This window comes from Stegodyphus dumicola, chromosome 2 (genome assembly GCF_044657685.1).
Source record: "Stegodyphus dumicola isolate Sdum_Otavi_A_Nest chromosome 2, ASM4465768v1".
In the NCBI taxonomy this organism is placed as follows: Eukaryota; Metazoa; Arthropoda; class Arachnida; order Araneae; family Eresidae; genus Stegodyphus; species Stegodyphus dumicola.
The window spans coordinates 251,643,693-251,662,618 of NC_140769.1; the positions used below are offsets into that span (position 1 = coordinate 251,643,693).

General features: G+C 32.4%; 1 protein-coding gene and 2 non-coding genes across 5 annotated transcripts in view; 2 read left to right on the forward strand and 1 right to left on the reverse strand.

The window, feature by feature from the left end:
• Positions 1-18,926, forward strand: part of LOC118194753 (CD151 antigen-like) — a 117,142-nt gene that overhangs the window by 60,961 nt on the left and 37,255 nt on the right. For all 3 annotated transcript variants that reach the window (XM_035365964.2, XM_085812017.1, XM_035365957.2), the window contains one exon: positions 10,635-10,737. In XM_035365964.2, coding sequence (XP_035221855.1) covers positions 10,672-10,737 — 66 coding nt within the window. In that variant the 5' untranslated portion in view covers positions 10,635-10,671. The remainder of the gene's footprint in view (positions 1-10,634; positions 10,738-18,926) is intronic.
• Positions 709-800, forward strand: TRNAI-UAU (transfer RNA isoleucine (anticodon UAU)). Its single transcript is given in 2 exon segments — positions 709-746; positions 765-800. It is a non-coding gene; the product is annotated as a tRNA-Ile (tRNA).
• Positions 6,836-6,927, reverse strand: TRNAI-UAU (transfer RNA isoleucine (anticodon UAU)). The gene is given in 2 exon segments: positions 6,836-6,871; positions 6,890-6,927. It is a non-coding gene; the product is annotated as a tRNA-Ile (tRNA).

Genomic DNA, 18,926 nt, shown 5'->3' on the forward strand with positions numbered 1-18,926 from the left:
ATAATGAAACAAAATCCAAATTTCAAATTTGGGCTTCCACATGCCCAAATTCGCAGTAGGATTACGTCATTCAAAATTGGATGGGTCTAGGTACCGTTGTTTTATCACAATGCGAGAAACATACATACATTTATGCAAATTTTTTTATTATATAATTTTTTCAAATATAATGCGGGAGTCTAACGTTTGGTGGCAACAGTTTGAAAAGTGAAACGGACATTTATAGTGATTCAATGCAAAATCGCAAAACGAAAACAAAAGTCCTTTAGGGACAAAGCCCATTTAGACTAAAAAAAATTAAAACAGTAATCTAATTTACACCAGTTGCAATTACCGTAATAAATCGAATTACAAGTTTCAGAAATGCAAGACAGCTGGTGGTTGAGCGGAAAAGCGGTGACCACAGATAGTTCGAAATGGATGCTAATCACGGCGAACGGACTGGCTGGTAGTTTGATTTACATGTGAGTGGAAAAAAAAAAAACTTGATACGAAATTTAACTGAAGAAAGTTTGGGTTATAATGTAGTATGCAATCTACCGCTTTTACTTAGTTATTCATTTCTTAGATGGCACCACCTGAACGCAATTTTTAAATTCAAAAGCGAAGTAAAATGGCGGGAAAATAAATCATTAAAACAAAAGAAGTTTTAGTGCCACAGTCTAAAATATAAATGAGTAGATCGCATACTGTTTGTATGTAGAAGAGTCCCCAGTGGCGCAACTGGTTAGCGCGCCGTACTTATATGACAGTACCTGTGAGATATGCGGAGGTTGTGAGTTCGATCCTCACCTGGGGAAGCTTACGTTTTGCAAGGTGGTCCTGGGGTCCCCCTTTTTTTTGAATCCGTCATAAGAAATTTTTTATTCCTTCCTAAATTTTGAGATACATAACGAATTATGTTATTATTTGATTAATTAAATTATTATTTCGAGGTAGTAAAATGGTGGCCAGATTTATTGCTCGACTGTTAGAAAGTTTAGTATTTATTAATTTTCAGTATTATTACCTTCCTTATTTTCGCAGAATTACGAATTAATACAGAATAATAATAATAATAATAATAAAAATACTTGAAATCCTTCAGATTTTATATTACCCCTAAAGGGATTTCTCTCTAACTTTCGTGTGCTACCTTTATTTGTTAAATATCACGTTCTTCGCACTTAAAAAATAAAATTAAATTCAACAGCAATATCGCAAAATATTTAGAAAGAAGATATCTTTACAATTTCCGATATACAGTCTCGCACGCTGGAGATAATTCCCCCCCCCCGTACAGTGTTGCCATTGCTCGCTTTGAAATCCTTGATTTTGTTAATCAAAAATTCGTTAAACTTTTACAAAATATGAAATTAATAATAAAACAAATTGCAAATTGCAAATTTGCGCTTTCAAATGCCCATATTCGAGTGGAGCTCTACTTTATTCAAAATTTGATGTATCCATGTACCGTCGTTTTTCCACGGTGCGAGAAACGTACATGCATTCATACAGATTCTTCATTATTTAATTTATAACGCAGAGCTCTAATATTTGGTAGCAACAATTTAAAATGAGAAACACCGTTTTACAGTGGACGGTGAAAAATGCCAAAACGAAATCAATAACGTTTAGGGGCAAATTGCCCCTTTAGGGTATTAAAAAAAAAAAAAGTAATCTTCTTATGCTAGAATAAGAAATAATAGAGAACAGAGGTATGCGTTTTCTCGATGTTGCCTTCTCGGTGAACGGGCTGGCAGCATAGGCAATTTCGTGTTTTTCCCTCACGTGGATACGAACAAGTTACTAGCAGAAGGTCCCCATAAAAGCATTCTTCCCTTTAAAAGGGATAGCCCTCGCGTGCTTTGCTACAATCACCCTCTTATAATTTTGCAGTCACAGATAGAGAACTAATGGGTTAATAGTTACAGATAGAGGTGGGTGGGACACCAAAAATTCCCCATTGGTTGCATAGATATAGTGCCGCCGCACTAAATGTGCAATTCCGTTCAGATTTTGACAGAGAACAAACATCTCGGGGAGGGGGGTGGTCCGAGGGTCTCTCACCCTTCTTCTCCTACTCCCAATTTCTGAAGAAGACATTCGGCTCGTCCTGTACTTTGAGTATTCCGTTTCCCCACAGACACTATACGCTTACAAATATCCATGCTTTCTGCGGGTTTCCAATCCGTGTCCATCGGTACGGCAGTCAGCGTCCCTAGCCATTATACCATTTGGGCGGCAGGTAAATAGTAACAGGAAAATCACTTACGACAGCTGTCTCACTAAGACAACTTTTTCTGAAAGTGATCGATATTTCTTAGAACAATATTAAATTTTTCAATATTAAATAATTAATTAATTAAATAATATATTAATGACGTTGAGAATTAGCAAAAATCGTCTTAACAAAAGCGACTATCTCTACAGAAGATCAAAATATATGGAATTTGTGTGAATTGTGTGAAATCGTCTTTGGGAAGTTTCATTATAATTTGGAAAAAAAAAAAAAAAAAAAAGAAGAGTCTGAAATGTTTTATATTTTAAATTACGTCCAAAGAGGCGTTTTTTAACATTTTGTGTGTTAACTTTATTTATTAAATATCACGTTCTGTGAACTTAAACCATAAATTCAGTTCAAGAGCAATATCGCAAAATAATTTTTTAATTGAGCACATCTTTAGAATTTCCGATACACAGTCTCACGTGCTGGAGATAAAAGTGTTTTTTCTGTACAACGTTGCCATTGCTCGCTTTGAAATCCATGAGTTTGTTAACCAAAAATTCGTTAAAGTTTTACAAAATATGAAATCGATAATAAAGCAAATTTCAAATTTGGGCATTTCAGATGCCCTTATTTGAGTGGAAACGTAACGCTATTCAAATAGCGCCATCAAATTTTGAATAACGGTACCTATAGGTGCCGTTGTTTTATCACAGTGCGGGAAACATACATACATTTATGCAGGTTCTTCATTATTTAATTTCTTTAAATATAATACATGGCTCTAATATTTGGTGGCAACGATATGAAAAGCGAATCAACGTTTATAGTGAATCAAAGCAAAATTCCAAAACGAAATTTATAGTCCTTCTGGGCAAATTCCTCCTTTGGACTAATAAATAAATAAAACAGAAGCAAATTAATGTAAAATTAACAGCATATGAGACGTAAAGATTATTGAAACTTGATGCTTTTTTCGAAGTGTCTTGGTGCGTTGTGTCTCATTAGATACTGAAGTTTGGAAGAGCATTGAAGAATAAGCATTTGTTTCCAAATTAAATGTTGCCATTGATGAAAATAAAGTCATAAAATTCATGAAGAGTCATAAAAATGTTTGTAAATTAATGAATTGAATTGAACAGTTACTTCAGATGTACGAAAGTCACTCTTAGCAATCATAGGGAGTTTCCTATTCTTGCTTAAGCATTTAATGTAAACGTGTATTAGTTTGAATTTAAAAAAAAAAAAAAAAAAATCCGAAATGTTTCAGATTTTAAATTACGTCCAAAGGGGCGTTTTTTAACATTTTGTGCGTTACCTTTCTTTATTAAATATCATGTTCCTCGCACTTAAACCATAAGATCCAGTGCAACAGCAATATCGCAAAATAGTTTTAAAACGAGCATATCTTTAGAATTTCCGATACAGAGACTCACGCGCTGGAGATAAAAATGTTTTTTCTGCACAACGTTGCCATTGCTCGCTTTGAAATCCTTGAGTTTGTTAATCAAAAATTCGTCAAAGTTTTAAAATATAGGAAATCGATCATAAAACAAATTTCAAATTTCAAATTTGGTCTTCCACGTGCTCATATTCGTTGGAGGATTACGTTATTCAAAATTCGATGACTCTATGTACCGTTGTTTTATCACAATACGAGAAATATACATACATTTATGCAGATTTTTCATTATTTAATTTCTTCAAATATAATGCGGGACTCTAACATTTTGTGGCAACAGTTTGAAAAGTGAACCGACATTTATGAGTCCGACGCAAAATGCCAAAACGAAACTAATAGTCCTTCGGGATTCAAATCCCTTTGGACTAAAAAAACTTTTGCACTTTCTTTTTCATAGAAAATACGTAATAAATTTTTGCGACTGTTAAATTTGCGAAATTTTTGTTTGATATCTGTCTTAAATATCCTCATTATTCTGTAGCGTGGTATTTTCAATCATTGGGGCCAGTGGTCAAGGGATTAAAGAAAGAAGGATGGTTGTTTCCTTCCGGTTTCCAATCCGGTGACAGGTTGGCCTAGTTTTTCATGTTTCAGAAGCGGCGTTAGTGAAATTATGGTGTGCAATGTTTCTGACCTGGTAATGAAGAGCGGAATGCGGAGGGTTAAAATAGGTTAATATCCCATTAAAAAGTTTAAAGTTCTGAATTTACATATTAATTGGTTCCCGAAATGTTATGGTTTGTTTCAATTTCATGAAGTAGAGAAGAAGTTCAGTTTTATAACATGATCACCTAGAATTCTATTTCGTCTTCTCTAAAAGAATTTTTATCTGAGTCTGATAATAATTAAAATCTGTCTTATTTGAAATTGCGAAAACGTAACTGAAATTTTCCTTGCCAGAATTGGCAATACTTTTTTACTTTCTTGTATGAAGTAAAGGAAGTATTATAATCGCGAAACATTTTAAGTGTTATATTTCAACGAAAAAATCTATTTTGACCTCTCTCGAAGACGCTTTTTTTTAGTGATATCTGTACACACAGAATAAGAAAGTACTTTTTCCAAAACAAATTCTAAAGTCGATTTAAAATGGATTCAGAAAGGAATTTTTCCTGACTTCTACGTGGCGATTACGTACTTTCATATGTACGTATGCATCTATCTCGCATAACTCAAAAACTATTAGTCGTAGAACCTTGAAATTTTGAGCAAAATTTCAAGGTATATATAACGTATATATCCACTCTCTTAACCTGCTCTGTGATTTTATTCTTAAATGTTAGATATGTTAGTAAATTGTGCATTTTTGCTTTCAAAGTAATTGTATTATATTGGTCTTATGTTGCGGTTAAGTTTTTTATGCCTTTAATCTGCATGCAATAGTTGTAGAATCATCAAAAATTTAAAAGTGGCACTAGGCCTAACGAGATCCCCATTGATTTGCATCTGAAACTCTTAGAAGAATAGTGAATTAAGTCATTTAGTGCACTAACTTCAGTACCGTTTTGCCGGTGGGACCAAAAGTTAACTTTTGCGCATCGAAAATATTGTCTTCCTGTTCGTTGGCCGAATGGCTTGCTTTTGCGTGCAAGAAATTTATTGTAAAAAAAAATAATAACTGTGGTTTTTTTAGTTTGTTTCTGTATTTTACACTTTTTGATGAAGATGTTTTGAGCTATTGTGTATTTTTTTTCTTGTCGCGGAGTGAGAACTGAATTCATTGAAATCAGAAATATATCTCTAATTAAAATTTGAGGAAATAATTTTAAATGAAGTGCAACCAAAAATGTGTATAATTTAATAGGCCATACAAATAAGTCACGTGGTTTTTTTTCCAGGCTATCCCATGGAATTCTGAATGACTAATCAATAATAAATTGAGGCGCTTTGCAATTATTTGAAATGCCTACAGTAACTGATAACAATAAATATCTAACGACCCTATGAATATTTCAGAATCAACCATCCTATCGTATGCATATTAGCAGCGGAAACGTATGTGAAGACTTGCATCGTTTTTCTCAATCACAATTAATTTGGAAAAGATTCAGGCATATAAATTTTACCCATCTTATTCCATAGACTCAGTGGCTCCGAAATACTTTTTGATAGAATTTGATCAACCCCTTCCACTTCTTCATAATTATATCGATCCCTATTAATTCTTATTACATAACTATGAAGCAAGAAAAGATGCTAATGGGATATTTAGATCGTTTATTTCACAGTGTTTCGTTTACAATAATTAATAATTATAATAATTAATGTGTATAATTTAATATTCCGCACAAAAAGTCATGTGGTGTACACATCAGTTTTTTTTTTTTTTAGTCCAAAGGGATTTGAATCCCGAAGGACTATTAGTTTCGTTTTGGCATTTTGCGTCGGACTCATAAATGTCGGTTCACTTTTCAAACTGTTGCCACAAAATGTTAGAGTCCTGCATTATATTTGAAGAAATTAAATAATGAAAAATCTGCATAAATGTATGTATATTTCTCGTATTGTGATAAAACAACGGTACATAGAGTCATCGAATTTTGAATAACGTAATCCTCCAACGAATATGAGCATGTGGAAGACCAAATTTGAAATTTGAAATTTGTTTTATGATCGATTTCCTATTTTTTAAAACTTTGACGAATTTTTGATTAACAAACTCAAGGATTTCAAAGCGAGCAATGGCAACGTTGTGCAGAAAAAACATTTTTATCTCCAGCGCGTGAGTCTCTGTATCGGAAATTCTAAAGATATGCTCGTTTTAAAACTATTTTGCGATATTGCTGTTGCACTGGATCTTATGGTTTAAGTGCGAGGAACCTGATATTTAATAAAGAAAGGTAACGCACAAAATGTTAAAAAACGCCCCTTTGGACGTAATTTAAAATCTGAAACATTTTAGTTGTTTTTTTTTTTTTTTTTTTTTTTTTTTTTTTTTTTTTTTTTCTTTTTTTACATATATCTAATCCTAATTTTTTAAATTAGGCATTAATTCGGAATTCTACGGAATGAAGAAAATAATAAGTCCTCTGCATTAAAAAATACTAAATTTTATAACAATTAAGCAAAAACTTTCTCACTTTAGTAATAAATTTCGCCACAATTTTATACGTAAATAAATCAAATATCTCAAAATTTAGAAAAGAATTAAAGTTGTAAAATAAAACTTCCCCAGGTGAGGATCGAACTCACAACCTCCGCATCTCTCACACGTACTGTCGTATAAGTACGGCGCGCTAACCAGTTGCGCCACTGGGGACACTTTCGTTACAGTAAACGATCTACCGCGATTGAAGAGTTATTAATATTTCAGATGGTGGCACTAAAATTTGTTTTGTTTTAATCATTTATTTTTTCGCCGTTTTACCGACATTTTGAATTAAAAATAGCGTTCAAGTGGTGCCATCTATGAAATAAGTAAAGTAAAGGTGGAGTAAAGGATTATTAAAAAAAAAAAAAAAGTGGAGTAATTACGTGACATGCACGTCATATATCCTACACATTCAATTTGCAGTCAGCATATTTCTAATCACGTAAAATGTGTACGGTCTACCAAAATAATTAAATTTTTCCGACATCTTTCCACAGTAAGATGATTTTCAGAAGTTTTGTATTCTGGTTTAAATTTTCGAAGCTTACATTTTCATCATTTCTATTTAACTTTTATATATTATTTTAAGTGATTGTGTATTGATAGCCAAAATATGGATCTTTCGCAATATATGTTATCTTTGTCTTGTCTTGTTTTGTTGTTAGCCTTGTCTACCTGCGACAGTAGGTAGCAACATGTCATCCATTGTTATCTCTTCCTTCATTATTTTATATTTTTATTACAAAAATATAACTTCGCGCTTTTCTAAATTTTGAAAATCTTTTGAAGTTGCCAACTGGTTAACAAAACTGGAGGGTTCCGGCAAGTCATTCACCCTTCCCTTGTAATTACCAGTATAAATACTGAGAAAATGATATAAACTATAGCGTGAAATGCCTAAAAATGTACTTTTTTTTTTAATTTTTTATTTAATGTTACTTAAACATACACGCTCTTCATTTTTCTACCGTGCTTCCGCGAAAATAAGACCTAATAAAAAAATAAACCGTAACATGATTTTTCAGTGTACTCTTAATATCAGCCCTAGAATCGTCAGCCAGAAGGCACCTTATTGCCAGATGACCGAGTACAGGCGCAGCACACATGCACATTTGAAACAAACGGACGTGGTTGCGACAAATTAGAATCTTCAGTATTCAATCCGTCGAGTTAGCAGCGGACGTTTAGCACTTGATTTAATAATAAATTTTAAGGATAACAAATTTTGATCCTCAAATAAAATGAACGAAAAAAAAAAAAATTCTATTCCGTCGAATACAATAAAGAAGAAACTGTCTTAGACTCCAGGGATGCAAATATCAAGCTTTCTGCAAACAGGAGAATTTGGATCTACGAATGGTCCGAAATGGCGATCTCAATCGTACAATAATCTCAGTCGACAGGTCGACGAGGGGAATACTATTAAGCTTAAGTAGGGTCGGCAGCCAATACTTAATGAAATTGAAACACATCATCTGTGAATGGATTGCTGACAGAAGAACAGAGTATTTGGTTGTTAGCAAGGCTGATATTCATGCATTTGCCCTAGCAATCGCACCACAGCTAGACATATCGCCAGGCATCACAATACTGGGATACCTTTCTTTAGCGATATAAACTGTCTCTAAGAAGATTGACAACCCTGTTCAAATTAGAAGATACTTAAATGATTAAACGTGCAATTGCATTCAGTGTAATCTATCCTTCGTTGATAGTGTGGTGTGGTATTGAACCCCAATGAAAACTCTAATGATGGAACACCGCATGAAAATTTTATTGAACGCCCAAAATAAAAGGCTACATACAATCAACAGGTACAGGTACTGGTAGAAGCTAGGCCAGCACCTCCGTAGTACCACAGGTAATTGAGGTATTGCTGAACCTAGCTAACTGTTAAATTTTCCACCCCAATTTTGAGGAATTAATTTTGCCGGGGGTGGTCCGAGGTTCTCCCGCCCCTCTAAAAACCTATATCTTCCTTTTCTTTTTTAAAAAAATTCAAATATCGCTACATTTTTCGTGCGAGAGCCATACGTGGCTCTCGAGCCTGCGTTTGAAACAATGCCAACATATTAATATTATTTTTAAAAGAATTAATTCAACTTAACAACTATTGAAAACGTATTCGGAAGTGAAATAATAATAATATTCATCTTATGCTCTCGAGACATCCTTGTCCATATTAATCTTCAGTTTCTACTTCCTTTATGCGACCTTATCACAATAGCATCTACTTCTGCAAGTACCAACTCTCGAACGTGATTGCTATGGAAGAAATTGCAGTGCTTTTGGGCGAAGCGTCTCAAACCGCCATTGATCAGAATGGTACCTCTGCGATATGCATTCCCCCAACTAGTTAAGAAAGTGCATGCGTTACATGTATTTTGGCAATTGGGCTCGATGGATAGGCAACCTCCTTCTGATCTGTAATGAAAGAGGAAATCGAACGTATTTCAGGTATTAGCTTGGTGCACAGAAGCAGCAGTAAGAAAGTGGGCCGATTTATTTCTGTCACTTGTTTTGCGAAATGGCCAAAGAGGTATTCCAGTTTGGGACACCGGCACTCACCGCGTTTAAACCATGAAGAATGTCTTTGCAGAAAGAATATTTGATCAAATAATTATTTTCACAGACTGACTGCATATCTTCAAACTCTTTATATTGCAATAAACACGGCATTTATAGACCTTTTGCTCACGGAAATCAATGACTACATTGAACGTGGAATGGAGAGACATCAACGAGAAGACTATGTGAAACCTAAGCTACAATAATTCGCTACTTGGGAGAAGAGGGATAAAACAACGGACAGCTGTGTTGCCAGTGCCCTCGAGCAGAATACGTGAACAAGAAGAGCTCTATTGCTGAACATGAGAGTCTAGGGCCAATGAGCTTAAAGGAAATGAAATCTCAAAAATTTCAGTCTAGTATTCGTGATTTGGAGCTTTATGACGATGTTTCTGAAAAAAATGGCATGACTGTGTTAGTGTAAATGATTTTCTTCATTTTTGAATGTTTCTTGAACATGAACAAACGTATCTTTCGCAGCATAGATTAATATAAGATAGAGTGATGTTTTCGGGGGAAACACGGCATATATTGTGTTTTTCCGATTTCAGTGTATCGAGTGTATATGGTTCAAAAGTCTATCATGTGTATACGGTATCAAAATATAGGATTAAACATTTTAAATCAGATTTTTTGTTTGTTTTAAGAAAGGAACTAGAGTAAAGAGAAGATATAAAGAATTCTTACTAGTTTATTAAAAATTTTAGCTAAATTACAAAGATAAGAGCAAACGAAACAGGTAGACTTTTTATCAGTTTAAAAATCAAGTGTATGACCACGCCTAAAATAATCAAAACCTCTTCATATTCACACGATTTTTAAATTTTTGAATGAAGATCTCAAAAACTAAAATAAAAGTTTTAAAATTTTATTCATGTTTTTAATTTTTTGATAAAATTATTTAAAATTTTACATATTTTGAACATTGCAGAAGGATTTGGGAAACTTCTAAAAATGGAATCACAACATAAGCCCTTTTTGACCTTGTGTAAATCATGCCCTGTGCATTCTTAATATAAACTGTAATTCCAGTAGCCATTATCATCTGCTTTGGGCATTTTTGACTCACTTTATTTTCTTTTTCCCTCAATAGATGGCGTTAAATTTTCTTGCATCGTCTCATGGCGCTCGAAACAGTGCGCTTGCACTTGCTTCGAATTATTTTAGCTCCTCACAAAGAATCGCCATTTTTCTATTAAAAACCTATTTTTAAGATTTAATGTTTTTCTAAAATTTATTTAATATGCCAAGTACAGTGATGTTAACTTTATGGATCCAATACAGTTTCTGTATATTCCTCTTCACAGATAACAAGGAAAATCTGAAGCCCCAAATTAGGCAGCTATGGGATTGTCTTGCGGTGCAAGGTGTGCCAAAGGCCTTCTGGTCACATTTAATTTATTTTTTTGGGTAATGTATATTTTTCAGTATTTAATTATTTTGTTTTTTAATATTCTTACTATTTGTTAGTTCTCTTTAAATATTCTTTCAACGAGACGTTATATGTAGAGTGTGTTCCTAAAATTCCTGAAGTGGCCATTTTTAGCTCAATCGTAGTTCCAGTTACAAAAGTGATCAAAATGTTCATTTATGTTACTTTTAAATTAAGAAAAAAAAAGTTTCTGAAAATTACGAAGTCTAGCTTTTTATATAGTTTCCCGATTCATGTAGTTTTTTTAAAAAATTAAAATTTCGTAATTATTATATCTGATATGGACTCGACATCATTTCCTTGTACGGCCATTACAAACTTTTTTGCTGCACTTCATTAAAATTTATTTCCTCGAATTATTCTTTCTAACTTAATTAACCGATTCCCCAAGGCAAGTTGAAAATAACACCAAAAATTGCAAATTTTAAAATATAATACCCCGGTTAAATTTTGTTGTACGGGAGCCAAGCTTCTGGTCGTTCTGTTTTTTAATAACGAGTATAAAACTATTCCAAATATAAGTATAGGAATCGGGAGACGCATTAAAAATTAGATTTCTTTCTTTGCCCAAAATTAATTTTTTTTAAAAATTTAACTTCGCTAGAACAGAAATATTGGAGTTATGCAAGATATATATACGTACGCACTTATAGACGTCACGAAAAAATATATTTTGAAACCATTTTAAATCCATTTTACAACTGGAAGCCCTAATTTGGAGTTTGAAATTTGTTTTAATATCTGTATCATATTTTGTAAAACAATTGATTAACAAACTCCAGGATTTCATAGCGGACAGAAAAAACACTTTTATCTCCAGCGCGCGAGACTGTGTATCGGAAATTCTAAAGATATGCTCATTTTAAAATTATTTTGCGATATTGCTATTGAACTGAATTTAATGGTTTAAGTGCGAAGAACGTGATATTTAATAAATACAGGTAACACACAAAAGGTTGAAAAAAAAAGTTCCTTTGGACGTAATCTGAAAGCTTTCAGATTTTATTTTATTTTATTTATTATTATTATTTATTTATTTATTTATTTATTTATTTATTTATTTATTTATTTTATTTTATTTTATTTTATTTTATTTTATTTTATTTATTTATTTATTTATTTATTTTAAAGTTTACCTTTTATGTATTCTGGCTTTCGTTGATGGGTCGACTAAATGAATTAAAATAATTCAAGGTTGATTTTTTAAATTTCTATGATAATCCTCCGTGGCTATCACAGAAGTGATATTCTTTCGTGATGCCATTCACTCGTATACGGTGAATATCTTATATATTATTTCGACTTGAAAGCATTAAAAACACTTAGTTTATTTAAAATACCGTTGAGTAAATTAAAAAAAGTGATAATACAGCTAAGCATTAATATTAAATACCTATTTTACATCGTAGAAAAAGGTATAACATTTTGAGCAGTGAGTGTGTGGAAATAAAAAGAAAAATGTATTTTGTAGAGAAATAAAAAATATATTCCAATCACGAAACTCTTTAATAATTTGAACATGAATATCAAAAATTAATTCAAAAATAAGCGTGAAATGTGTTTTTGTGACGAATAAAAGAAAACTTTTAAATCAGAAAGACGAAAGAATGAAGGGCACAAAATGCATTTAATAAAAAGATGTAGATAAAAATATCAAAATAATTTCCTCACATTACTTTATTTTTATCAACAAAAATCACAGATTTTAAATTCTTGAGCAATTTTCAATTAGCTAACTTTAAAAAACTTTTGTTCTCTAACCGGAAAGTTTGAACAAAATTTGTAAGAAAAATACTAGAACTGAAATATTTTAGAACAAAAATAAAAAAATAAAAAAACTGAAAAGGCTCAGATTTTTGTATTGAGATTTTAGAGATCATCCAGGAATTTTTTTCTAATGTTTAATACAGTTTATCAGTAGTAATTATTGATAAACATAGTCCAAGAGGTACAACGAAACATTTTATAGGGTATTACAATAATATTCATTTAGAGAAACAAATTGGAGCATTACGTATCTTTTGTATATTTCAAAAGTGAATAAAAAAAATCTGAAAGGTTCCAGATTTTAAATTACGTCCAAAGGGGCCTTTTTTTTTAACGTTTCGTGTGTTACCTTTATTTATTAAATAACATGTTCTTTGCACTTAAACCATAAAATTAAGTTCAATAGCAATGTCGCAAAATAATTTTAAAATGACCATATCTTTAGAATTTCCGTTACACAGTTCCGCGCACTGGAAATGAAAAGTTTTTTTTTTTACCCGTAGAGTGTTGCCATAACTCGCTTTGAAATCGTTGACCGTTAATCAAAACTTCGTTAAAGTTTTACAAAATATGAAATCGATCATAAAACAAATTCCAAATTTCAAATTTGGTCCTACACATGCCCATATTCGTAGAAGAATTACGTCATTCAAAATTCGATGGCTCTGTGTAGCGTTATTTTATCACAATGCGAGAAATAGACATACATTTATGCAGATTTTTCATTATTTCATTTCTTTAAATATAATGCAGGATTCTAACATTTGGTGGCAACAGTTTGAAAAGTGAAACGGACGTTTATAGTGATTCAACGCAAAATCGCAAAACGGAAACAATAGTCCTTCAGGGACAGAGCCCCTTTGGACTAAAAATATGTTATGCAATTCTATAGAATTCACTGTTTTTAATTATATATGTTATGAATTAAATGCATTTTTATAAAATATAAAAGTAAAAAATATAATATTTGTAATAACTGCATCAGAGTAAAATCTTCTACCTCAGTGGAATTATAAATTACCATTCCAAATCGTAGAAACAGTACATATTTTAATAAACCTTTTTGAATAGCGTATTCAAATGAGGCAAAATTGTTTACGAAAGCGACATCTTAAGAAAGGATAATTCTTGAAATGTTCGTTATTTATTTTAAGAGAATTAAATAGATCAGGGACGACAACTTTTACGAATTCAACTCTGTTGACTCAGGTCTGATTTACCGGCTCAATCACCTTGACGAAGTAAGGATTTGGGACGTCTCTCGGTACATTGCCACCACCTTTCTCATGACTAACTTTCGCTTAAAAAAAATCTGATTTGAGCACAACATGATTTCCTTGTACGGCCCATTAAATTATACACATTTTTTGCTGCACTTAAATTTATTTCCTGCATTATTCTAATTTAATTAACGGATCCCTTTTGCCGTACAGGAGTCAAACTTCTTACATTTTTATTTTTTCATAACGTGTATAAAACTTTCACAAATATATGTGTAGGAAAAGGGAGACCACATTTAAAAATAATTTCGCTATCTATCAAAAAATAAATTTTTTTTTAAATTTGACATAGCTAAAACATCAATATTTTCCTCAAAACACTTCCATAATTGGAAACGTGTGACTTCGACGACTGCGAAAATATAAAAGGCCGGGTAAGGGGGTAGGAATATGTATATGTATACACTTTTGGTACTGCCGGGATTGGAATATGGTGTATTTAATTATGGCAAAGCACACTAGGGCTATCTGCCTAAGGGAAGGGATGCCTTCGTGGAGGACTTTCGAAGGAAAACTGGCTCGTATACACGTTACACATGCGGAAAACCACGAAAACACCCATGCAACCAGCCCGTTCGCGGGATTCGAACCTCGGACCGAACTACCAGTGTTCAGCGACTTTACAGCTCGGCCGCTGGTGGGCCCCGGGATTGGAATAAAAAAAAGGTAAAGTGCACAACTACATTTTATAGCAGTCCTATGTATAAAATTTAACCTTCTATGGCTATATGTTTTTGAGCTATGCAAGAAATTAAACTTACTCACAGAAGTCATTAAAAATCCATTTTGCATCCATTTTAACATCACGTTAATATTGGTTTTGGAAAAAAGAGTCTTTTATTTTTTATGTCACAAAGAATAAATACATAATTAAGAAAGAAGAAAAAAGAGAATTTGAAAGGTTTCCGATTTTAAATTAACGTCCAAAGGGGCGTTTTTTAACATTTTGTGTGCTACCTTTATTTATTAAATATCACGTTCTTCAAACTTAAACCACAAAATTCAGTTCAAGAGCAACATCGCAAAATAATTTTAAACTGAGTATATCTTTAGAATTTCCGATACTCAGTCTCACGCGCTGGAGATAAAAGTGTTTTTTCTGTACAACGTTTCTCGCTTTGAAATCGTTTAGTTTTTCAATCAAAAACTCGTTGAAGTGTTACAAAATATGAAATCGATAATAAGGCAAATTTCAAATTCAAATAAGGGCTTCCACATGCCCATATTCTATGGAAGATTACGTTATTCAAATTTTGATGGCTCTAGGTACCGTTCTTTGATCTCAGTACGAGAAATGTACATACATTCATGCAGATTCTTCAATTATTTAATTTCTTTAAGTATAATACAGGGCTTTAATATTTTGTGGCAACAATTTGAAAAGTGAAACAACGCTTATAGTGAATCCATGCAAAATGCCAAAACGAAATTAATAGTCCTTCTAGGCGAGTGCCTCTTTGGACTAAAAATCTGAAAGCTTTCAAATTTTACATTACGCCCAAAAGGGCTTTTTTTTTTTAACGTTTTGTGTGTTACCTTTATTTATTAAATATCATGTTCTCGCGCGCTGGAGATAAAAAAAAAATTTCCGCCGTACAGTGTTGCCATTGCTCGCTCTGAAATCGTTGAGTTTTTTAATCAAAAATTCGATAAAGTTTTACAAAATATGAAATGGATAATAAAACAAAATTCCAAATTCCAAATTTGGGCTTTCAGTTGCCCATTTTCGGGTGGAAACTTACGTTATTCAAAATTTGATGGTTCTAGGTAGCGATTAGTAAAGGGAATTTATTGACATTTACAAAAGTGCCTATAACAGAATTTTTTTCATCCACTTTCTGCCATTTTATGCAGAATGTGCTTTGTAATATAGTCGTAAGCTCCAGATTTTCTAAAGAACCGAATAAGCGAACATGTGACACTATCTGCGGTATGAAATGGCAGGGAATGAGAATGGGAGAGTCAAAAAGTGGAGAATAAATCCAATTTTAAAGTTGTGTATACATTTTGAGACTTCACGATAACGTTAAACGAAATTAAATAATATATAAATAAGATTAAATAAAGATTAAACAGAGATGGATCAATTATTTTATAATTTTATTTTTCAACATAACTCAAACTTTGTGCAACAGTGAGCAGTAACGTTAACAAAATAAATCAACTCGGGAAATGAATTTCAATATTTCACTATGCTCAGTGTTTTGAGTAAGAACATTGTTGAACATTAATGTGTATTGATAAGCTGAGTGCGTTCACACCACACACACTTTTTTTTCCTCTTCGCCTTTTTTAATATAAAATCGTAATCTATGATTAGGTTAGGTTTTTTAAATATGTAAAGTAAACAAGAGCTATCTGCCTAAGGGAAAGAATGCCTTCTTGGAAGACTTCAAGATGACTTCCAGATGACTCGTATTGTCGTTATGCATGGGGTTTGGTTTATTTAATTACGGCAAAGCCTCGAGGGCTCTTTGTATAAGAGGAGTGATGCCTTTGTGGGGGATTTTCTAAGGGAAATTAGCTCGTATACACGCTACACATGGGGAAAACCACGAAAACGCTCATGAAGTGAGCCCGTTCGCGGGATTCGAACCTCGGACCGAACTACCAGTGTTCAGGGCTCGTTATACATGAGGAATACCACGGAAACCAACCTTGTAGTCAGCGGGTTTGCCTAGACTCGAACATAGGCTGAACTATCTGCATTTAGTGGTTATAACCGAACTGCTGCTGATGTCGTAATCTATGCTTAACTATTTAATATGGGTTTTTGTAATGATGATCGTAGGCAATTTTTAGTTTTCATTGCAAATGATGGGAAAAATATATATATATATATTTCAGATAAACATTTCAGATTTTATATATATATATATATATATATATATAAAATCTGAAATGTTTCAGATTTTAAATTACGTCCAAAGGGGCGTTTTTTAACATTTTGTGTGTTACCTTTCTTTATTAAATATCATGTTCCTCGCACTTAAACCATAAGATCCAGTGCAACAGCAATATCGCAAAATAGTTTTAAAACGAGCATATCTTTAGAATTTCCGATACAGAGACTCACGCGCTGGAGATAAAAATGTTTTTTCTGCACAACGTTGCCATTGCTCGCTTTGAAATCCTTGAGTTTGTTAATCAAAAATTCGTCACAGTTTTAAAAAATAGGAAATCGATCATAAAACAAATTTCAAATTTCAAATTTGGTCTTCCACATGCTCATATTCGTTGGAGGAATACGTTATTCAAAATTCGATGACTCTATGTACCGTTATTTTATGACAATGTGAGAAATATACATACATTTACGCAGATTTTCATTATTTAATTTCTTCAAATATAATGCAGGACTCTAACATTTTATGGCAACAGTTAACAGTTTGAAAAGTGAACCGACATTTATCCGTCCGACGCAAAATGCCAAAACGAAACTAATATTCCTTCGGGATTCAAATCCCTTTGAACTAAAAAAAAAAAAAAAAAAAAAAAAGAATACGTTAAATTTTTAACGTTTTGTGTGTTACCTTTATTTATTAAATATCATGTTCTTATCATTGATCTCTTACCATTAATCGACCATTGCTCTTATCATTAATTGATGATGCAAAAACTTACTGCTCTTGTTTCATCGATTAATGGAATTCTCTATTTTAAAAATGTAACCATTATTTAAATAAACCTTTTTCGAAATCAGTTAAATATCCTTTATATAAGGCAATAAATTCTTAATTCTTTCTGCGCCGATTCCACACTGCCAATGTTTTACATTCAAAAAGTTTTCATCGCAATCATTCTACTTTTCCCGCATTTTTGGAGTACTGCTTAAGGACCTTCTTCCAGAATGTTCGTCGCTGGGAATATGTGTATATATTATTTAACTTAATTAATTAGTTTCTTATATATAAAGTAAAGAATCAAAATTCTAAATTTGCAATAGTCCCTTAATTCTCCATTTTAATTTGGCTATTTTCCCTTTTTAATCTTCAAATAGTAATTGCTTATCATACACCTCTCTGAACTGCATAATTTTTAAATTAATAGGCATCATATGACTTTTACTTAACACTGGTGACGTAGATGATCTTACGAATTGAAATTCAATCAGCCATTAATAATTTTAGAGGGTTATTAATTATCCAATCAAATGATATCGAAACTAATTCATTCCCAACTAAAATTCTGTATCGAACGCTTCGCACTTGCTTTCTGCTTTTATTGTCAACAAGATGCTGCCGCGCTGCTATTTTCTTACTGCAACGATGTTAAGTACATAAAAGTTCTTGAACAGGCACGATTAGTGCTCCAAGTTATTTATGGCCGAAGACGTCAACTAAAATAAAAGGAATAATTAAATTCAGCCAGTCTGGGACTTCTTCATTTTGGATCTACAACGTATCATCAAGACTTCAAGTATTTTCGCAGTCTGTTTCAACATTTGCTCCATCAATGACATTTCAGATGACTGTATATATATATGTGTGTGTGTGTGATGTCCCAGCTTTTGTCCGGAATAAATAGATTGTGAAGAATCATAGATGTAGTCGTAGCTCAAATTATCAGACGATAAATGTAAAAAACAGGATCCATTTATTATTATTCAGGAGAAATAACAGTTACAAAAAATCAGATCTCCGGAGTAAATAAAAAAGAACTACTAATAACTTTTTGTATGAAGTTTACTGCATCGTTACATTAAAGAAAAAACCGCCGATATTCCTTTGCGAGTCCTTTTATAGCCTCTGGAAAGGCGGAGCTTCCAAGAAATGACGTCAGCCATTCCAATTCGCTTTAAATATCTCCAGAACATTCTATAACTGTACGTGTAGAAAAGGAGGGAAAAAACAACTTGACTACGGGGCTGTGAATTTAATTCCACGTACTTTCAAATAAGACACCGTCGCCATTAAACATAAAAAGAACATACAGTCAGAAATTTAAGTGTATTTTTGACTTTGGAATTTTATTATTACATATATATATATATATATATATATATATATACAGTCATCTGAAATGTCATATATACAGGGTGATTATAATTAAAGTTTAAGTTTCAAAACGCTATAAAAAAAGAACCACTGATGAAAATGATGTGAAATTTGAAAGGAATG